Source organism: Cyphomyrmex costatus, unplaced genomic scaffold, assembly GCF_001594065.2.
Source record: "Cyphomyrmex costatus isolate MS0001 unplaced genomic scaffold, Ccosl1.0 scaffold239, whole genome shotgun sequence".
Taxonomy (NCBI): Eukaryota; Metazoa; Arthropoda; class Insecta; order Hymenoptera; family Formicidae; genus Cyphomyrmex; species Cyphomyrmex costatus.
Window position 1 is genome coordinate 99602 of NW_017276466.1, and position 24617 is coordinate 124218.

The 24617-nt window shown below is 35.0% G+C and overlaps 1 protein-coding gene across 1 annotated transcript in view; it reads left to right on the forward strand.

Annotated features, from left to right (window-relative positions):
• Positions 1-6522, forward strand: part of LOC108774170 (insulin receptor) — a 7119-nt gene extending 597 nt beyond the window's left edge. Inside the window, exons 2-6 of the mRNA XM_018540210.1 lie at positions 1100-1526; positions 2127-2292; positions 2454-2631; positions 3190-3355; positions 3463-6522. Coding sequence (XP_018395712.1) covers positions 1100-1526; positions 2127-2292; positions 2454-2631; positions 3190-3355; positions 3463-6522 — 3997 coding nt within the window. The remainder of the gene's footprint in view (positions 1-1099; positions 1527-2126; positions 2293-2453; positions 2632-3189; positions 3356-3462) is intronic.
• Positions 6523-24617: the final 18095 nt, after the last annotated feature.

Consider the following 24617-nt stretch of genomic DNA (forward strand, 5'->3'; position numbering starts at 1 on the left):
ATATATATATATATATATATATATATATATACATATATATAAAGATATTAAATTCGATATTCTATAAATTTAGTACATCAAATACATGAATGTATCGATACATTTATTTGATACTCTTATATTTTATAGAAAAACATCCCTTTTAAATGTAATATACACAAGTTTATCGATAAAGAATGTTGACAAAATATTTTAGAAAAGAGTGGAGCTTATTGGGAAATCGATTGAATAAACAGTTTTACTTATGAACAAATTACTTGATCTTTTGCGTAAACTGAATTTTTGCTCACATTTACTCGGTATATCAGCAAATTCTTTCGTAATTGGAGAGGTACGTGATATCCGTCCGCAAATTTTCGAAACGCGGAAGGCGTCCACGCGTGCGGAAATTGCTGATTACCTCCTCGAAGCGTTTCAAGCGATAAACTTGAGGTATAACTGCTGTCGCGCTCTGACGTTTATTCGAACATAAGTACTAACTAAAATGACTTTATTTTCACCAATTAGTCCCCTGAAACTGATTATCACAGGTATCGTCGGCCGGGATTACGACGTCTCTATACGCCGTTAAAATTCCCTTTAATCTTCTTAGAGTTATTAGTGGCTTTTAATTGCCTTTTACTAATTTTATTTTACCGAACGAATAATTCGTGATACTATGTACAAAGGGTATAATTTAAATGCAAGTGGTCCTTTTAACTTTGCGAAGCGTATTTCTATTTGAATATTTTCCGAGTGAGGAGACACTTGAATGCTAAGTGAAAAAGAAAAACTCTGTTTTATTTTCGTTGAATGAAGATTGTTTTGTATTGAATCAATTAACGATTAAAGTCATTGAAAAAGAAATTATCGGTTTCTGACGCTAATTTCAGGGAACATTTCTATCGAATATTTTGACGATTCGAGATTGTTTGAATTTTTGAAAGCGCGTGAAATATAATACTTGTAAAAAAGAAAAAAAGGATCAATAAATTTGTTTGTGCGTTAACAAACTCTTTTTAAATTCCTCAGAAAAACAATTGAAAACTATCTCGCTCTGGAAGAATTCGGTCAATATTTGAGCGGTAAAACAAATTAATAAAAAACCGAATTGTTTCAGATCTACGGATATCGGGTCGAAAAGCAGTCAGCAGTCTAGTCAATCGTCGAATCTGCCTAAATCGCATACAAAATCGAGCGAAGAGGTAGGACGAGAGAAGGGACGAAGGCACAAGAATATGACAATCGGAGACGGTATCTGTCAGAGCATAGATATCAGAAACAGTGTTGACACTTTCGCGGTATTGAAAGACTGTCGTGTGATCGAGGGCTTTCTGCAAATCGTATTGATCGAAAACAACACCGAGGCGGATTTCGAGAACGTTAGCTTCCCGGAGCTAAGAGAAATCACTGGTTATTTTCTTTTATATCGCGTGGAAGGTCTAAGAAGTCTCAGCAAACTCTTCCCGAATCTCGAAGTCATCAGGGGCGACATACTCCTTACGGACTACGCCTTCATGATTTATGAAATGAAGAGCATGCAGGAGGTAAAAATCGTGTAGACCTTTCTACTCGATTTCTTGTTTCTTCATCTTCTTATTCTTAATCTCATTACCTTATCTTTGCGCTCTATTTTTTCGAATAATAAAGTTATTCCAAGTGGAGTTTTAATTAGGTCATAACGGTCCGCGTATAACTTTAATGTTATCTCAAAGACGTCAACTTTCATCCAAGTGGTGGATTTAAGACTGTTGTATTTTTATTGAATCGTTTAATAAAAAGAAAATTTATAAAATATCTAGTAGAAAGATCAAGAATTTTTTGATATGCAGTTATGAGGTCGTCGAATCTAATGTCAACATGTTAAAATAAACAATATTATACGAGCACAACTTTCATATCGTCCGACCGCTATAAAGGATTTTTATCCACGTACACATAACTGTCGTCACGTACATTCCATATCTCAATCGTTCATTCCCACGCCGAATTAAGTCGAGTCTTAGTTTGAAAGTATATAGCCCAGTATGCCTTAGGGCTCGGTCAAATGTTCAGGTCAAGTGATATTAATCAGTCAATCAAATTAACCAGCCATTCGACCTTTGACTCGTAATTCCACAGCTAATCTCTGCGGAACTTTTTCGTAGATCGGCCTCATCAACCTGACAAAGATATCCCGGGGTGGCGTGCGCATAGAGAAGAATCCCGCTCTCTGTTTTACAAATACCGTGAATTGGAGCCTCATCGTTTCGGCTGGCGAGAACTTCATCAAAGATAACAGAAACGAACAAAGTTGCCCGCATCACGTGAAAGGTGATGGATACAAGTCTTAAATCGAAATATAAACATTTTCTAATTATAAAGATTTTCGATAATAAAGATTTAAAGCGTACAACGATACGAGTTATTTCTCAGAGAATTAGGAAGATGATTAACGTAAGAAGTAATATTCCTTTAAAAATAACATTTCGCAGGATGCTCTCAATGTCCTGGCAGTTACTGCTGGACTGCTCAGCGTTGCCAAAAATTAGAGAGGCCGAGGTGTCATGAACAATGTCTCGGAGAATGTTACGGTCCAAGTGATACCGAATGTTACGTGTGTAAACATTATCGACACGAGGGAAGATGCATTGAAAGCTGTCCCCCAAATTTGTGAGTAATTTTTGTGAAAATGCAAATAGCGTAAAAAAGGAAATTAAACTTTTACTGTACTTCTCTTACCTTGCATATAAATACGATATGAATAATGAAGTTGTGTAGTTTAAAACTGAAATTGCTTGATTTAAATTATGGAAATTATTTCAAGAAAAAATTACCAATTTTTATCGAGATTTTAATAAGCTGAATTTCTACGTTTTTCTTGACAAACATTTACTCCATGGGATCGCTATTTTTACAGTTTCTTCATATTCAATTTTAAACTTGATACATATTAAAAAGTTAAAATTGTGTTAAAGTAAGTTTTATTTAAAATTGAAGTTTTCGAAACATGTAATGCTGAAAATTAAGAAATTAGAAAAAGAAGACGTGCGCTAAATAAAATTTTGAATTCTCAAACAAGATGCCTTGCATATATCTTGAAATTTGTTGTTGCACATTGTGTTTTAGGCGTATTGAAGTTTTTGGTGCATAATGTCTGGCGATAAACATGCTATATTTTATCTGTAGAAGGATCCCTATTCTGCTGTAATAATAGTTTTCTGTTCATAGATACGCATATCTCTCGAGACGATGCATTAGCAAGGACGAATGCCAAAACATGAATCATATCAGAAGATTTTCTAAATTGGAGGAGATACAGATATGGCGACCTTTCAATAATTCCTGTGTCACTCAGTGTCCTGATGGTTTCGAAGATTACATCGATGATAAAAATGTACGCTAAGCTTTATGCGTTTCACTGCGTGAAATGTGCATTACACATATATCATCCGTATCCTTGTTATTGGTTCTTTTTCTTTATTCTTTTATTTTGTATTACAGGTAACAAATTGTCGGGTTTGCAAAGGACAGTGCCGTAAAATCGCAAAAGGTGCTATTATACGCCATATTTCGGATGCTCAAAGTTTTCGCGGTATAACGGTAGTGAAGGGGGCTCTGGAGTTTCAAATTAGAAATGGTAATCCAAATATAATGAACGAATTGGCGGATGCATTCGGTTTAATCGAGGAGATAACCGAGTATCTGAAGATAACGCATTCTTTTCCGATTACATCGCTAAACTTCTTCAAGAAGTTGAAAGTGATCAAGGGTGAAAATTTAGACATCAATAACGCAAGTTTTGTGGTTCTGGATAATCCGAATCTCTCCTATCTCTTCCCACTATCCCAAAAGATAATGATAGAAACCGGCAGGCTGTTTTTTCATTACAATCCCAAGCTCTGTCTCTCCAAAATAGAGCAGTTCGGTAAAATGGTGAATATCACTAACTTCACGGATCTTGAGGTTCAACCAGAATCAAATGGTGACAAAGTTGCTTGCAATATCGTTAACATAAACATCACGGTGAAAAAGCGAGATGCAGATCACGTCATTCTGAGTTGGGACAGCTATAAACCGCCAGAGGGCCAACAGCTGCTTAACTATCTGCTAAATTACATAGAGACCGAGAATGAAAACATATCGTACGAGTCGAACGCTTGCGGTAATAACACGTGGCAGATCGTGGATGTCGGTATACCGAGTTGGAATTCAACCGTTTCGAAGTATATCACGAACTTGAAACCGTACACGAAATATGCCGCGTATGTGAAAACATTTACAACAAGAAACAAAAAGAATTCTTCAAGTTCCTTCGTAACTCCGGTGGGTCAGTCGAAAATTATCTTTTTCCGAACGAAGAGCGCGATACCTTCGGTGCCGACAAACGTGAGCTCGATCGCAATAAGCGACAGCGAAATTCTACTGAAATGGAGTCCACCGGTATATTCGAACGGTCCTATAGGCTACTATATGATCTCCAGCACGATTCGACTGGACGATAAGGAACTAATCGCCTCGAGGGATTACTGCGTCGATGCTTTGGTCAACGAAGCCAAGGAGATACACGAAGTAACAATTAAGACGTCGCTGATCTCGAATCCTAATTCCTGCTGTTTCAAAGACGCAAAGACTTCTAAACAGTTTGAGATATTCTGTCACAAGAATATGACTATCAGCCCTTTATCGCCCGGCTGGAAGGATTACTGCGTTTTTAATGACTACAATTCGCCGGAAAGTAAATTTTATGATGTAACGAACAATTTATCCACTTTAACGCAGGAAGGGCAGAAAACTGCGACAGGTGTTTCGGTTAACGCTGGTAGCAGCATCACAAGTAGCCAGTTGAATGATCAGATGTATATATACAACGTAAGTGCGCAAAATACTTCATATCTTTTAAAGAATTTGCGCCATTATTCTTTATACACCATCACAATTGCTGCGTGTGGTGTCAAAGACAGCGACGCACCAATGTGCTCAACAATTCAATATGCGAACGTTCGGACGTTAAAACGACCAAACGCGGACGATGTTTACAACGTAAAAGTCCATGTGACTAACGATACGATAATCGAAGTCGTCTGGGAATCAGTCAAAGATCCAAATGCATTCACTGTCTCGTATACCATCGAGTACACAAATATGGACGTAAAAGATGCGAAAAAGAGTACCGAGTGTATACCATACATTGGGCACAGGGAAAAGTATATCAATCATTACATCAGAAATCTTAGTCCGGGTAGATACAGCCTGAGAATACGTTCCACATCGCTAGCGGGTGACGGTATCTTCACCAATATAGTCTACTTCTCAGTCGGTTTATCGGATAACAATCGAATAATGATGGCAACGCTGTTGACTCTAGCTGTTTTAATCATCACGGTGACCTCGATAATATTCCTTATTAGAAGCCACCAAAAGAAGAGGACACAGGAGCGATTGATAGCCAGCGTGAATCCAGATTATATCGAGACTAAGTATGTCGTTGATAGCTGGGAAGTACCTCGAGAGAACGTCGAGATCTTGGAGGAGCTCGGTCTGGGTAATTTCGGCATGGTATACCGAGGATATCTGGACGGCACCGGACAGGTAGCTATTAAAACGATCTCTGAAACCGCCAGCCAGCGAGAAAAGAACGAGTTCCTGAACGAGGCCTCAGTCATGAAGAACTTTTCGACATGGCATATCATCAAGTTGCTAGGCGTAGTTTCCATGGGCAATCCGCCATTCGTTATCATGGAGCTTATGGAGAATGGTGATCTAAAGACGTACCTGCGTAGGATACGTGACACTCAAATGGTGCCAAACGCGTCCAGGATAATGAGAATGGCCGCGGAAATCGCCGATGGTATGGCCTACCTAGAGTCAAAAAAATTCGTGCACCGTGATTTGGCCGCCCGCAATTGCATGGTGTCCAAAGACCTGGTCTGCAAGATCGGCGACTTTGGCATGGCGAGAGATATTTACGAAACCGATTACTATAAGATTGGCAAGAAGGGCTTGCTGCCGATACGCTGGATGGCGCCGGAGAATCTTTCCGATGGTGTATTCACATCTGATTCGGATGTGTGGTCATTTGGTGTCGTGCTCTACGAGATACTCACTCTCGCCGAGATACCGTATCAAGGTTTCTCGAACGAGGAGGTGCTGCATCATGTGTTACGCAAAGGTATGTTGAACATACCGCGAAACTGTCCCGAAACCATACAGAAGATCATGGAGAAGTGCTTCAAGTGGCGGCCTAGCGAACGTCCGACCTTCATGGAGATTGTTTCCGAGCTGGAACCGTTCCTGGGCCAGGACTTCTGTGAGAAGTCGTTTTACCACTCCGACGAGGGCATCGAGATACGTAGCCTCGGTATCAAGAAGGTCTATCACAATGCCGCGCCGATTCGATTTCATTGGGGCCACGAGACCGCTAGATGGGTGAAGGACTTCGAGGACAACGTGACGTTGCTCGATCAGATGAAGGCGGGCACCAGCCGGGGACGGATCTTCAAGAACGGCTTCCAGCACTTCGGTAATGTAACGAACTTCGAGGATGTTCCACTCGATCGATGAGATTAGTTGGTATATCGTTGAGCGGGAAAACTCAACGAAACGAGATGTAACTGTTTGAAACCGTCTTTGATCATAAAATCTCCGCGGAAGGACATGTAGATATTAACGTACAAACAATACTCAGGGCAATACGCGAGCAGTCTGACGAGGCTGTCGGACGAAAATATATAAAGATGTTACCAAGTTGCTCGCACGCTCGTTCGCTCACTTGCCGCTCGTTCGTTCGTTCGTTCGTTCGTTCGCTGGCGTGGCGACAAGTGTTTCGTGTCCTTCTCTTGTTACGGATTAAACGTAATCAGATCTTGACGGTGGATAGCAATGCAGAAGGCATCGCTGCGCGCATCGTAGCGACGGTATATGGAAAAGATGGTGTTCGTAATAGAAATTAAGCTATTGAACAATTAGGTAAATAATTGTAGACGCGTAGTGTTTCATAATCGAAAGCCGTGGCTTCATAGATCCGTGTTTTTTTTTTCCTAAACACGCCCGAAGTTCTTTCTGCAATGTATCAACTGTTCATTCCTTTCGGGATTATTTTTTTTTGTCTTTCGCATGGGCATATAAGCTAGTCCTGAAGCAACTATTCTCGAATCTTACTCAAGCATTAACAGTATTTACAAAATCAACAATATTGACAAAAATTTGATTTTTTTTCACTTTTGATATTAAACAATTCTAATAAAAATAAAAATTGGAATTTTTTCCTCTTTTTGATTGAAAAGAATATCATTAAACGTCACTTTTAGTAGAATTTCCGCATTTATTCTTGTTATTTAATTGATGTATAATAAAAAAATTCAAATGAAAATATTCAGAAGAGTTTATAAGAGACGTCGTTTCGTATCATTTCGAATTCGGGAAATGTTGTTTCAGGATCATTCGAGACACACAGCGGAAGAATGATTTTTATAAACCAGAGTTCCTTGTCACATGTGTACACACCTGTAGCACGATATGTTACAGCGTAATCTCAAGGTTGTAAATAATTAACTCTAACTCGCAGTTCGTATAATAAGTTAAAATAAATAGAACTGGATGCAATATACGCTGCGCATAGTCCTATATTACGTAATAATTTATATTGGGAGAGAAAGATAGATGAAAGAGAGAGAGAATGTGTGTGTGTGTGTGTGTGTGTGTGTGTGTGTGTTGTGTGTATGTGTGTATATTTTGAAAAAGACAAACTTCACCCTCGCATGTAAATAAAGTCATAAGTCTCTTCTTCAAGAGTTGCGGGTACCTCGTAGGTAAATTATTGCAATAAGAGCGTGTCTACAATCCACGATCCACAATTTTCACAATAAAGTAAATGTGACGGATAAGAAAGGGGGAAGACTAATGGGTGCAAATTAGGGGTCTACAAGTCTGATCACGTTTCAGTTTCCTGCACGGTACAGAATTGTAGATATTGACGTTTCAGTCTCGGATTTTACGGAATCGAGTGACATAAACAATCAATAGGTAGTAACGACAAACTAGGTGATATACAAACGCAATACATTGAGATCCCTGGGACGGGTCTTGTCAATCGTCAAGATATTCCTACTCTGTACTTCTCGGTTTTCATCTTTGTATTTTTCCTTTGTTTGCCCTATTCATCATAAGTCAATATTATTACTGTTTCAAACGTAAAACATTTTGTATCTAATCGCGTTTATGTTTGCTTTCATTTCAACTTAAATCTCGCTACGATTTCGCATTTTAAAATACGAACGATTTTGAATGGAGATCAGTTAAGATTATGGAATGTGTGATGCATTCATTCGCGTGAAACCCGTCTTGAGATTCGACAAACAAATTTCTCGGTAATGTGTAAGAACGGTAAGCCAAATACACGATTCACAAGTTTATCGAATGAAACGGATATAAATAAATAATACTATTTGAATCAGATTTGCTTGAATATTGCACTTCAAATTAAAAAAAAAAAAATACGATAAAATATCTTCTATTGTACGAAAAGTAATTAAAATAGTTAAAAAAAAAAGCTTAACAGAATTAATATTTATGTATCACTATCCATATCGCGAGCATTTCTATTTAAACGAGAATTTTAATTTTCTTTCGTGCCTTGTAGTACAAATATTTTGAACATCCTCGAGATGCAAGATTCGTTCCAGTTTGATAGAATTTATTCATTTCTGCAGATTCGGAGAGGAAAACAGAAAAAGAGCATGTCGCGTATATAGAAATAATAGAGAAGTGCTTTTGACAAAAGAAAGTATAATCGAATTTTTTAAAGATATATATCGTATTCGCGTTGCTAGGTGGCTGTATAGTATAAAAGTTATCTCGTTGTCCTGGCAAGGGAGCAGCCAATCTTCCGGTATTTCATAGTAATGAAAGACGTGCCGCAGAGTAACGAGAGAGTCCGGGCGAATGCACCATTTAGAAAAATCGCGTCTCGATAGTAAAAGAGAAATTATTATTGAAGAGAAAGAGAAAGAAATAAAAAGGGACACACACATCGGTAGCATTGGTTAAAAGAGAAAGTGCTAAATGTAAAATATGGTAGATCCAAAGTATTTTGATATGATAACATTCTCAAGACATAAAATACGTTTCGGAAAATGTAGACGTGATCGGTCCAATTTCTGATATAGTTGCGACTTGTATTGACCAACCAGAAGCGGATTGTACGTCGCGAAACTTTGAAGAGACTCTAATATATCCGGGGAGTTCCGCGGTACGAATTTCTCCCGGATTGAGTTTGCAAATAGGCTTTCTAACTGTTTCGTTACCCCTTCGTCCGAGTAATAATGGGTCGCGCGCAGCAAGGACTGAGTGTACAGTAATTAGTGTAATAACGATCGGCTTAATTGCGTAGCTTGGATCAGTCCTTCCCCGAGTAATCCCGAACTTCGTATTTCAGATTATGGTTTCTATAGGAATGTCCAGACGTTAAAGTCGCGTGATATAATGTCAGTTGAATCTCTTTGTCCGGCGTGACAGGCAAATCGGCTTGTAGTAGAAAGAGGAGTAGAATATCCGATTTTACGTCATACTCTACTTGCTCATTTAACTCTTTCACCGATATTTAAAAAATAGAACGTGTAGCAAATGTTTTTTCATAATATAGTAAAATTGAAAATTATTAAAACCACGTATAAACTCGCGTTTCTGATTCATAAACTATCATTTCTGAGACGCGTGCATAAGCGAGATTGGTATGGAAATAGAAATGAACGGTCCCTGTAATTCCATGCGGAGTTCGCGCAGCTTTTCGCACAGATAAAGTTTGCTTATGTAGAAATATAACGTAATCTGCGATTAACGTCGCGTCCTATCTCGAGCAGAGGCATGAATTAACATTCGCTCTTTGGGAAATCTTTGAAAATGACTCGAATTACCAGAATCTATTCTACCAGAACCTTATCTACTGTTCATATGCTTGTTCCTACATGCTGAGCACGCGTATTGTAAATATATGCAATATATTTAAATATAAGTGTATATATTGTAATATGTTTATACATATATATTTTTTCGACTTAGCTACACACGCATCAGGAGAGAAAACCGCGCGGCAATTCACTATAGCAATACAATTAGCACATTTTCGTCACAATAATACTTCACCATGCATTACGAGAGTAGTGGCAGGTACCGTTGACGACGTAAATAAAGTTTAGATGACTGTAAAGTTTAACATAGTCGTAATGTAGAAGCTCAGGCTCTCAACGTTCATTTCAAGCTTTCGTCCGAGTGGCTGAAATAACCCTTAAACGACGGTACGACGCGTTACCCACATCGTTTAGATGTAACTATGATCACTCTCTATCACATTTCTCGATACGGGAGAATTATTTATACTATACACACACATGTATAGATATATGTATATATATATATATATACTATTTTAAATACTTAGAGACGTTTACATTTTATCAATACCCTCGTAACAATTATATTCCTATCGCAGCGTCACTATAAAAATAATATATATATATATTAGATATATATACATATATATATTTATTCCTATTAGAGATTATATTTTATATTCTGTATGCTCTTAGACTTAGATTCGCTTTTCCTTTGAGATAGCAAAACGCGTCGTACTACGTCGTAACACATACACACTCTTAGCACCAACTGCTTTCTCCACGAAGCTCTCACTACCGAAGGCACACCATAATCAGGGTCTTAGGAAATAGGATATCACTGCATCAGGTGCCTGCCTTCTTTCCGCAAAGAAAAAGCATGCGTTTCCTTGACACGTCACGATACAGTAGTAATATTAGAGAAGCGCAAAAGTAACTTTTCGTTGTTTTTTTCTTCGTCGTTGTTCTTTTTATAATGTTATGCATCGCGACCGATAAGTTTGATTCCAGTTGAGATGTTTCAAGCGACGGTTCAAAGGGAGCTACTTGATTCGATGGAGTCTCGCGAAACCATTTTATCGAATATCAGATTCTCGTAGAGCAAGGGACGCACTGACCTGGATAAATAATGGTCCGAAGTTCGAAGTTTATTGTATTCGCGCTCGGGCACATTGAGGAAAATTTCTGATTAAAAATGGATGAACCAGTAGATCCTGATCATCGATCAGCATTCTAGTTCATCCGAATGTCCAACTATGATGACCGGAATTCTGATTAATATGATCAGAATCTAATAATACTAGTTCGTTCATTTTCAATCAGAAACTTTTCTGCAGGAATATATATATAATTATCGCCTTCTCATACCGCATAAGATATGTATAAATAGTTTTTTAAATATTTCATAAATTTTGTAAATATTTGTGAAATATTTCAATAAAATATTTCATAAATTTTGTAAATATTTGTGAAACATTTTAAATCAATAAATTATAAACACCATTGAGAGTCAATACCAGGAAATGTGTAAATTAATTCATACGATACAATAATAAAAACATATGGTTTACGTTTCAATCCACGCGATTCGAGGTCTTTTCAGTATATAGTAATATAATTAACGCAATTAAACATTCAATTTACACATAATACATATAATAATTAAGTCAATCTAAAATATTAATCTGCGTCAATAAATTAAGTTGAATTTTTGCAATCAAAAGTTTAAGAACATGTTAGAATCTTGTTTTTATGAAACACATTGCCTTGCACATACTTTGTCCAAAACAGTCATCAAATTGTCAGGTTTACTAAATAACACAATATTATATCAATAATTAAATAAACAAAAAAGCAATATCATAGAAGAACTTACATGAGAGAACTATGTTGAATGCATTTTTGAGATACTGCCAGCTGTATGGTATAAATCAAATGAAAGTTAGTCACGTAAAACATTTTAAAATATTGCATTAAAATATTTCACAAATATATTGCACAAATATTATACAAATATTTTAAAACGAATAATATTTCAAAACCTCTCATTTTCTTAACAGATTTATATTTTAGAAAGATTCTTGAAAAATTTTTCTGAAAAATAATATTTCAAATCTTGCGATGAAATATTTTGAAAACATTTCTGTAATATTTCATGCTGTGTGGGTTGATCAAGGCGGACAAAAATATTAGAGCTCGGATGAGAAATTACGTGCGAATATAACTAAAATTACTACTTTCGTTGCCCTAAATAAGTGCTATGCACGCGATCGTACGGAACTTTTTTCGAGATTTTTCGAGATTTTTCGAGATTGTACACTGAAGTGAATTCTATTTATCGAGTATTCCGTTACTCACTACTCCGGAAGTCTCGAAAGGTCAGAACGGGAGCATCGATCCCCTTCGGGAAAAAAGGAGTGCCTCGATTGAGGACGAAGAGTCTCAAATAAATCTTTTCTCGATAAGAGACGCGTCTTTTTTCAACAATTCAAACCGATATCCGAGTATTAGAAAAATTTGATACGCGCGCGTTTAGCCATTATAACTATATTTAAGAATCGCTGGATTATTTATATTCGTGAGTCATTCGTTTAAGCAGATATTCATTGAAATTCTACGCCTCGCGTCACAAAATTACTTCTCGTTTTTCTCGTTTAGAACAGCCCCATAGTCGATCGATGCTGCTCAAAAATCATGACTGGCTGGCGACGCGTGTCGAATGAAGAGAGAAGAAAAAAAGAAAGAAATCTAATGGCGCGTTGATAGTAAGAACGTATTATGAATCATCGTATTGAAGTCGTGACAATTTAAGGATCACGTCAGCACTTCTCGTCCGCTTGTCGCTACATCGTTTGTTTAAAGACAAGCAAATCACACACCTAGTTAATCTTGTAGAGCGCGGTTAAATTATATTGTATACGTATTCCAATTCCCATAATCACATCTGAACACGAATCGTTCCGATGGTTACGTATGATCGGAAACATCCACAATTGTACGAATTACGGCCGAGCCATTGAATCGATGATCAAAACGAGGAAACGATCGCTGAACTGGAATATAAATTATCTTATTTGCTTGACATGGTGCTGTCGAAATGCGCTTGTAAAAAATACCGTATGAAATTTGGAATGATCATTAATCTTTAACAAATAATAACGTAAAGTAAAAAGCACACAATTCATAGGATAAAGTCTTAGTTAATTATACTCAATATTTAATTATACTTGAGTGAGACGCAAGAGAAGCTCGCAATTCTACTCACGACATCTAAACCGGATATCTTTGTTAACCATATTTCGTATTCTTTTCATATCTTATCATGCGGTCAGCATTACAATTTAAATTATAGAGTACCTTAGAGACTCAACGTAAATATCATCTATTCTCATTATACATATAAATGTTAAAAAGAAATAAATTACAATTAGGACTATATTTGATCAAATAGCAACAACAATGACTTATCTAATTAAAAGATTATGTATAATCTTTTAATGCTGAACTACCAAAAATAATAATAGGATAAATGAAAATATAATTAACTAGGTACAACCGAGAGCAAAAATGTCTAGTTCTAGTATAGTGAGATTGAACTGCCCTCCAGCTTAGATCAGATTCCTGGAAAAAAGCACGACGCACAGTGGTATCAAACTGAATTTCGGCAATCGAAAATGATAATTGTCATAAATGAATAAATATTTTTATTAAAATATATGTTTTTATATTTGTTGAAGTGAAAAGAGTAAAAATATGTCTCGCTTTTAGATTTTAAAAATTACTCTAATATTAGAGATTCAAATATGAAGAATTTATAATAAATAACTTATAATTGTTGGTTTCATTAATATGATTGTATGATTTTTGTTTAATAATCTCTATTTATGATTGTGTATAAAATTTTAGATGTAACAGTACTTTTCCTTTAAAAAAAATATGAAGTTATAATTAACAATAAAGTTTGAAGAAGTTAAATTAATGAAAAATTGCGTCGCGACGCAAGCAAGCTTTCAGTTCTCACATCTATAAACCGGACATCTTTGCTCATCACTGGTACATTTCGTATTCTTCGTATCTCATCTTTTCGTCAACATTATAATAAAGCATAGAGAATTTGAAGTAGTTTAGAAATAATGTCGGACGTCCGACAACATAAATATCACCTGTTTTCATATATCTGTTTTAATATATTATATATGAACGTCAAGAAAAAACGTATTAATTACTCAACATTTTACTGTTATGTGTTTATGATAAGAAAAATTTTACTGTGGCGTACACGATAAGCCATACAAAAATTGCAAATAGTGTTAATGATAAATAAAAAATTTCAAAAATGTTTAAGAATTACGGATAAGCCAGATCTGGTAATTTAACCCTAATCGCGAACGATTTAATTAAACGGACGTTGTTATATCCTCTATAATTTTAATAATTTAATTGAGAATATAATGAGAATGTCAAATATTATCCTCTGTGTTTTACGCACGAAACATATTTATTTATTCAGACACACATTTTTCCGGCTTCATGCTTCGTTTCACTGATAGCGTGTAAAAACATTCTGTTCGATCCCGGCTAGTCGTAATAAAGCGAAATATTTATTTATGCGCGGATCCGCCGTTTATTATGGCGAAGCCAAATAAGTATCAAGAGCTACAAAGCAATCAGAGCTACAGAGCCCAAGCAATCACCACGGACGTATCGCCGCTTCTTGTCCTTGTATCACAAAAATTGTAGCATAGATAAAATACTCGGAGACATATGTTTTCCAGTTAATTGTAGTTTAAAATAGGAAGTTACTCAATAATCATGAGATCGCGCGTAGAAAAGAATGCTTCTCATCGCGATTGGTTTCATTGAAATATCCCTCGGTATCTCTCGGACGAAAGGAGCAGCGCGATATCGTTGTGGCCTATATATTTTCTACATTGAAATATATAAAAAAAAAGGGGAAGGAACGTAAGCATTTCAGCTCCTTACCACCGCGTCAATGCAAGCCTGTACATAGGAAACTAGGAACGTTAGACGAATAGATTAGTCGATTAGACGAGTAAATGAGTATACGTAATTTGTAGACCATTTTAGTATATGCCTTACGAGGCGAGATGAGAAAGAAGGAGAGGGGAAAACCGACTTTCACGGGTTTCCTCGAAGTTTGTGCGAATATCGAGAGCGACTGTTAACATCAACGAGAAGCCCTAGAAGGAGAGGAGAGCGAAAAGGAGGAACATTTTCGTTCGTTTATTCTCGTCGATTCATGTTTCTCTTTCCCTGAGAACTGCTGTGACTGGAACAGGCGTACTCGGCCGTTTCGCTGATGTAATTGCCTAGCGATCTGGCAGCGTTTCAGGGAGCCTTTAGTTAGAGAATTAACAGTCGATTAATATATTGCATACCTAATAATCGACTACGAGTCTCGGGTGGTCCAATCGACTAACATTATTGATAATATATTAACAATGCGCACGTTTACTGTATTAACGTACACTTGTATTGTATACACACGCGTTGTTACGAGCTTGAGTATGAACATCCGATCTGTATAATTGCCACATAAGACATCGTCTTATCCTTTAAGTATACACCAGGAAATCCCCGAACCGCGTAAGATTTGTAATTTAAGGAGTATTTATTGACATTTCTTTACCCTCGTAGCTCCCCCATATCGTGGTGTATCGCGCTATCGTTACACTTGTACAGCACTTTAATTGATTAGTTAATTAACCATATGTAATTAAGTATATATGATTAACGTATAATAGCTTTTTAAGCTCAATTAGTCGCACTATTAATCGGAGCGAATCGCGGAGTAACGCCGTTCTTCAGTCTGTGTTTTTTTTTTTAAGTGTTATTTGCTTCGGGAAATAATGCGTGCACAACGAGATATAATATAAATAACGCCATGACGTAAGGCTGACACACAAAGTCCATAGCTGCAACACAAACTGTTTGTATATTTATAAAAAGATTGACTAATTTATTTTTATAACTTCACTTTGTATCCTTTGAGTCCTTTACGAAATCGATTTCGTCCGACGACATACGTACAATAAACAAACTGCCATTACTTTTAAGCCTGTTAAGGTCCTCGGTAAATATACAGTGCAATCGATAATACATAGGGAAGTAATGGGATACATAAGAAAGAAACCCTGGTAGAAATTTAATGCGGTATTCGATTGGTTATTGGCTTATTCCATGTTTTGCTTCTTTTCTGTGTAATAACTACGTTAATGCTCAAAAAGAACAAAATTTTATGTCAATTACTTAGCAGTAAAAGGACAATAAATAGATAAGCATGCTCATGTTGCTGCATTTCGTCATTGACGAGATTCTTGACAGTTGTCAACTCAAAAAGATTAGGAAGTTACACGCTTTGTATCATCATGATTTATGGTTCCACACGCAAAAAAAAGGACTTGGTAATATCAGCTAAACATCAGTTAATAGTTCAAACTTTACTGTTATTACTAAAAGTTGGCTATTTTACACATAAAAAAATATTTGCTGCAAGATACAACTTTATTAGTTAAAATTAAAGGCGTACTTTGACGAAGAAAATGGCAGCTATTCCTCACTATCTCAGTCGCGTAACCGAGCGTTCCATTCGCTATGCAATTGATTTTGGGACGCCATCTAATGAGCAATTTTATATTGGCGCCGAAGCCGCTAATTAAATAATTGCCTAACTAATTTTATCCAGTTGCTATGCAATATTTTTGTACATCAAGAAAAATCAGTAATATTAGATATAGTAATTAGATAGTAACTACACTAGGTGTTTGGTCAAACTTCATAAATTTCTACTAGGGAAAATTAATATATATGTTCTTTACATTTTTATATCTTTTTTTATATGTTTTAACACATTTTGACTGTCATACCACCTATACCTGGGTGACGCATAAATTTCCGCAAAGGCCTGATCACTCATAAAAAACGGTTTTATTTACTCGATTAAAAACAATTTTACTAAATATTTAAGACATTAAAGAAATAATATAAATTATATTAAGACAGAAAACAATATAGTATTAAAATAATGTAGATTTATTAAGCTCAATATTGAAATCAACTTGGCAGTCAAAGATGTGAAAATCCGTTCGAACAAATTGATACTCTCATCCCGTTTTCCCTATTTTTTCTCTTTACAATACTGTATATTTGCCAAATTTGTTTTATATACTCTCATTTTTTAAGTAGTTGGTACTGATTGTGCATTTATAACAAGTCATAATTTGACTTATAATACTGACGAACAACAATTCCGAATAGAACGATGCTCGTGCTAAGAGTAAAAAGAATATAGATACTAACTGAAAACAATTTCATTGAATTTTAAAACCCGGCTGGAGTGTCGGCTTCGTTTTCTGAATACAATACTCGATTCGTGTATGTATGTCGTTGGTCCCGTCGCATCGTATCGAACATTTAATTCTTGTCATGGCACGTCCGAATTTCTCGAATGGCGTAATTTCGGCGAACATTAACATCTATGGCTTGCCAGAATTCCAACTGCTATTTTCGACGAGTTCGATTTTCCTCGCAATTGAACGGGATAACACGCACGCGAATTGTCGCGTTTATATTGTCGTTGAATTGCGAATATTATTACCATTACAACACTGAATGTCAGTCTTGTCAAATCAATCAAATTTTTATGATATATTTTCTGTACAATAATTCATCAGAAAAATCATAAAAAAGGAAATAAATGCATTCAAAATGTTACAATTAATTACAATTAGTTTTCTAAAAATTTGATATGTTCTTTCAAATAAATTTCAAACGATTAAACTTTTTGTTTGTTCAGAATTATCACTAAATATATCAAGATTTTATTTATAAGCGTTTCGATTAAGAAAACAATCTGATCGAAATATTTTAAACAAATTAAGTTTTGAAAGAAACAATACTTGCATTCACACGGTCTGTTATATATTATATGTAACAAGTAGTATCCGTCGGAATTAGATCGGCTGGAAATTTTTGGAAACTGCGCGAGCTGAAAAGTCCGAAATAGTTCCGGTTAATTACCATTCTAGTTGCAGTACTGACTGCATGACCACATGTGCACCATGTACCTAATTTTTACGCATGAGAACTCCAATGGACTGATACTGAAGACTTTAGCTTTAAATTAGCCGTCGTCCTCGATGGTTTCTTTCCTTTCCTTCCTCGCATTGATCACATTGCCTGTTCACAAAACTCGCGAGAAAAATATCGACATACAGGTTGTCCTGATCAAATGACATACAAGATGTAAATCTTATACAAGATGATTACTAACGTCACGCTAATAAGTTTAGTAATATTTATTACCGACCTGAGGAAAAATCATTACACGATTTTATAAGGCTCTTCAATTAATCTTCGGTAGTCACTAGGAGTCCAGTGGACCTCAGGGTAGCTTCAGATTAAAATATTTCTATGTTTTTTTCATTTATGAAATTTTTTAAGTACTTTAAATTTAGAAATTAGCAAGTTCAATAATGGGATCACAATTTTGGATCTTTAAACAATGTCCTGAAATTTGTTCAACTTGTTGTTACAGCTATCTTTTGATAGCAACGATTTTATTTTGTGGGGTCCATGTGCGACCATTTTGAAATTTTTAAGTGTGTGACCACCGAAGGTTAATATCGTATGTATATTGTAAATTAATTATCAAAGAGAAAAACGCTATTGTTATATTTTACAGCAAAAGTTGTAAATTTATTTTGCACATTAAAATCATGCGATTAATTCTGTTAAAAGTAAATTGTTATTTCTATAGTAAAGATGAATTTAAAAAACAACAAAAATTTAATTTACTCAGTTCTTCATTTCCAAATTGTTTAAATTAATCAATTTTTTATTTAAAGAGGTGTCTATGATTAATATGAAAAAAAGATTTCACTACTAATTTCAACTTTCGTCATAAATCGTGTAATGATAATAATGGTGCTTAAATTGTTAAAAAATGTTGAATATGAGAAAAGTTAAATTACGCTATTAATGTTTCCTGGGACACTGAAAAACTCATTGCTCACAAAAGCTCATGATATATAACTCTGCGAATTTCTTCGAATTAATTATGTTTTGTGGTTACTTCTTTTGCTATTAAAGTTACGCAAGCTAATTGTTAGAAAAATATTCCACGACGTATACGCATATTATTTTTTTTTTAAATATATATATGATGGCTTTAAGAAGTTTCATGAGAGAGAATAAGAGAATGTGTGAGAATGAAAGAGAGAGAGAGAGAGAGAGAGAGAGAGAGAGAGAGATTAATTTTAAATAGAATTACATTTGTAAAATTCGAGGACGAAAGGGACGTAATTGTGTAAAATTCGTATTTGAATAAGATTAATTCACTAATCGAATTATTAATCCGATTTGATCCGCAGATCTAGTTCTAAGTTGTAAAAAGAAAATTAATTTTACGATCGCCAGATGCTACTCTTCGTGCTCAAAGGCATTTGAATTAAAATATATTAAAATATGGGAGACAATATATATTTCCTGCGCATATAATATTTTTTTATGTTGTAATACTTCTGTCGCGCGCCCACACAATCGGTGATCTCGTTGCAAAAGTAAGTATCTGTTTTTATTTACACGCTTTATGATTATGTATCCGCATAAAACGTAACGACGAATAAGAAGAGCTATTCGACTTCTTATCACGAAAAAAATATTTAAGGCGCGCAAATTTCGCGAGCAGATAGAAAAACATCTTCTCGTACACTAAAGAGGGAAAAATACGCAGCTTATAATTTTTAAATCGAGTAATGACTCATACAAGCGGTTGCGAATTGATTTATGGACCTGTCCGATTTTTCGATTTACGGGCTTGAAGTTTACGATGATTTCTTGCCTGCATTAAATGTTGACAAAGATTTACGATGAATCTCCTCGACGAAAATAAAGACGATCGCGAAAGAAGGAAAAATTGTGCGTAAAACGCATCCAAGCTTTCGTCCTTGTAATTTCTCGCATGAATTATTTATTAAGATTTACACTACAATTGCGTGTCCGTTTGTATATTTCTCCCCCTTACTTCTCACAATACTCCTGCACAATTCGTGCTGTTCGGAATGCGACTCGATTTTCTTACACTTGATTGAACCGAACGTTAAATTTGTGTCACTATTTTCTTAAAGCGAAAATGCTTTTAGCAAATGAGCGTTAATGTTTTCTATTGAGTTATTTTATCAATGAAATGAAGTCAAGTTGAACGTATTATTGCAGAGTAATGCAGAGTGACAAGTAAGTTACGTATGAAATAATGAGATAGTGACACAGTTCTGTAAAATACATCGCTATTATCACAAATATTCTTCGATAAATAAATACATTATTCTCTACATATATCCTTATATGTAAACGTGCTGCATTTACATGGCAGGCCATCGTGGCTTTCCGGTATACGCGTACTAGTTGTCCGGGTTGTCAATGAAAGTGTCAGTCATCCTTTCGCAGATGATAAAAAGTAAAAATCAATTCGACGAAAACGCAATTATTCGCGAGGCATCTTATTTTCACGGAAAGCCAAGATCGTAGTCTGTACTCTGAAGAGAAAGATTTATTCCTAATAAATAAATAAATATGAAAAAATAAAAAAAAAGGAAGGAAAAAGAAATCCTGCCATACCTGCGTCTTCCACGAGAGAGACTACAAACATTATATCCTAAAGTAGTTTAACATTTACGCATCTATATACCGTAAGTTAAATTATTCATTATTCTGTTTGAGACGTGTATGATGTATACTCCGGTAATCGGGAATCGACGATGTATACGGGGTGTGATGAATGAAAGCGTGTGTGTTGTTTTTCGTGTATGTCGAAATTTCATGTGCGCTTGTTAAGACCAACGGTGCGCGTAACTTGTTATTGAATTCTGGTATACACCTTTAGCGATTAGAACAATTAATCCCAGCATATATGAACGGAGAAATTACGAGGACGAGATTTGTCGATTTCACTCGCGTATTTTGTCCTTTCTTGTCGTATTAATTCTTCGCTTGACGCTCTCCGTGCGAACGAAAGATTTAAAAAAAAAAAAAAGAATTGACGTTTCTTCTTTATCACGTAGGAACAACTTCGCAACGGAGTCTTGTACTAGAATAAAAATTATCGTCGAAGCTGTAATCGCTCTGTAAACTGAGCCTGCGTGGTTTCCCGCAGTCAGACACTGTAAACACAAATGTATATACTTACACTGCACTAATTTAGTATTGCCGCTAAGTATTACAACTAGTCACATAAGCCAAAAGTTTGTTACTCTCGCAGAAGTTTTCTTTTTTTCAGTTTTGTAAAATAAAGGAGATGAGAAAAACCCGAAGAATGTCACAATTGTGTTTCTTTCCTTTAGGTCTTCTCATTCCTTTCACATCCCTCCTAAAACTAATAATGTGAAAGAGGACAATATCAAACGTTATCGACGATATGATACACATATTGCGTTTCGTTTTTTTCGTGAAACTCTTCGCAAAAGGCAATTATTTTTAATCCTTAACAAGAACACATTTTTGTTACGTTAAAAGAACATAGAATTTATTAAAGTTTCTTGTAATTATTTTTTTAAAGAATATTTCAAGTTGTAAACTTATTTATATTTGGAAAATGTAAATAAAATATTGATAGAGAGAGAGAGAGAATTTATCGCTTCAAAACTTGTTAAATATAAATGTACGTTGAGAATTTTTTTTCGGAATACATTATTTTTTAAATTATTCTCAGGGTCATCATATGTTCCACTTACATATCAATTTGCGACTGCTGCATATTTATAAATTAAAATGATCAATTTTATCGATTCGAATCGGAACGCTCTTCACAAGTCAATAAAATTGGTCGACCTTGTGATATAATTAATTGTACCATATGATATTCGCGTTTGTGGCAAAGAAATTACGTAATGTATTCTTAACGTTCATTCTCCTTTCTATTATGTTCTATAAACTTGCATAGAATTTATATTGAATGTTTTCCTATTGTTTGCCAGTGGCACAGCCACTATGTTTCGCGATATCCGACAATACATTTTTACTGTACGACAATCATCCGACAATGATCGCGGTAGCGGAAATGAATAACGCTCTCTCTCTGCGCAGTAATTCTTTTACGTAAGCGCAATACAAGCGGAGCAAACGCTATACGTATTGTACACCGTATACGCCCCCGTTTCCGCTTTCATTTTCGACGTGCGTGTTCACACCGGAGACTAACAGTCGTTCATGAAAGAGTCGGGATTATTTTCTATAATAGCTAACAAACGCGCGTGCGAAAATTTTCCGTAACGAAGGTTATCTGTGTTTTACCAGTGTCAACTTTTTATCATGATCTTTAACGGAACTGATTAGCAGGTACGTAACGGATTCATCTTTTCGCTAGTTATGATTAGCTGCAAAAACCTTTTTCGTGTAGCATTTTGCATTATTTCTCTGCGGTATGACATTCGAGCACATTTTTACCACCGCTTAATTGAATGGCCTTTATTGTCCTTAAAAGTAATTCTCCTTATAGACGATACATTTCTCTGACAACATTTGTACAACTTGTGGAAGTTCTGAAAAATCTTTAGATATCGCCTTGAGTCTTGTCACACAGGTCTGAGTCAAAGTGTACGGTAATTCTTGAGTCAGCGTTGCATTATTGTTTTGAATCACTCTTCGAGAGCCTTTGTCTCGGATCTCCTCCCCGATCTTGCCCTGCAGACTTCTTTTTGTTTCTTAAACAGCCTAAACTGCAGGATATAATTGAAAGACACTCGATTTATAAATACTTTGGACATACAAAAAAATTGTACGCTAGTAATAATTAACTTACTTGTTTCAGATATTTCAAACGTTTTATCCACAAATCTACTATAAATTTCACAAGCGTTAAATTTATTCAAAGTATATTCTGAATTACATTATAACAAGTTTAATACTTCAATCAAGATTATTAATTATGAAACAAATTTGATTTGCTTATTATAAAATCGCTTGTTCGATCAATTTTATATTGTTGGAAAGAAAATAAATACTTGTTTCGAATATATAATAATATAATAATAAGTTTTTCTAAAATTTGCAATAAGCATATTTTAAGATTATTATAAAAAAAAATTCCTTATTAAAGACAATCATTTTTCATAACAATATAGAATATTTTTCTGTTTGTAGAACTGTGACAACAAAATTTAAGGTGAGATATCCAAAGATAATTTCATAGTTTTCGCAAACTGTATTAACATTGTCAGAAGTCTCGGAAGGGGGATTGCTTTAAAGTACAATAAAAATTATTTGTATATTAATTAAGAAATATTTATTTTTTCATAATATTCACCGAACTTCATTGCCACGCCACGTTAACGTTAAATATAGTACTACTTTGCATTGTGAAGGTGACGCGTGCCTTCGTGTGAAAGCGGTCGAGTAGTAGTCGACAGGTCCCGGATTTGATCCTGACCCTCTCATGTATGCGTCCCATGTATGCGTCGGGTTTTATAAAAGATTGATTGAAGATGTGAGTGAAGGAGTACGAAATGACTGGGTTAACACACCTGCTTCGAGAACCTATATTTCATACATAAAAATGCACTCCTCTTTAATATTGAATATAAATAGTAAAAAAATTCTAATCTGTGCGTATTTAATTATTATCAATTATTTGCATTCTACGAACATTTCAAAATGTTAATTTAATGATTTTTCGACATTTTCGAGAATCAAAAGATAAAATGAATAAATGCACATTATTGTTTAAAAGATTGAACTTGCAGTGATATTGAGAATTTGCGGATGTACAAGTGTATTATTTGTTCTTCGCTTTCACTTTCGTCTTCTTCCGCATTAATCTTGATTAAGTACTTCAGGAAGCGTTTCTAATTTCTCCTTCAATCAATTGTAGAATATAATATTTATGCAATCATCTTTTAAAATGTGTCACCACTTCCTACATAGAATATGCGAACCAGGATTTAATAATGGCTTCTCTGACTTTAAAATTATCTTTTTAGCGAACGATTTTGTAGTTATAAATGAAAAAAATGAGATTTTTTCATTAATTGAATTTCGAGAAGTAGTTAAAAAATTTCAATTTGATACGTAATATTTCAAAGATATATTATACAAAAAAAGAATAGACAATGATACAGTGAATGATGATCTCTTCCCTAAGAAGACCAAAGAATTTGTTCTTAAAAGGACACTGTTTAGCTTATGAATTATAGTTAATATTTGAAGATAATTTACGAGTACAGAAGACGTAGACTCTTATATTCTCATTAGCGTTAAATTTACGATCGGAATACGTTTCAAGGTCTGTTTAACACTTTTTGCTTAATGACTTTCGCATACCGGCGACTCAGTCGATGAAAAAACACTTATGGTCTTGTGCATATGTATTATAATTATGTATCGCGGGCTATTACTGTACTATAAACTGATAATGCTTTGAATGCAGTGGACATTTGTTATTACTTACGTCCTGAGGGAAAACGTATTGCCTATTAATTTATCATAACACGAACATATTTTTTGTGACGTTAAAGGAACATGTATGTAGGTTCTCGAGACTCATTAAAGTCTTTACTTTTAAAGTGGTTTTAAAAAATGTTTTCGGTTATATAAAAAATTGCAACATTTAAACCCGACATAACTAGCTTATTCGTATAAGTAAAACCTCACTGTAAAAGATATGATTAGAAAACATTCTCTCTCCAAAAAATTATTCCAAATTATTTTACTATTTAAAAATTAGGAAAATGTCTTAGTATCGTCAAAATTCGAAAA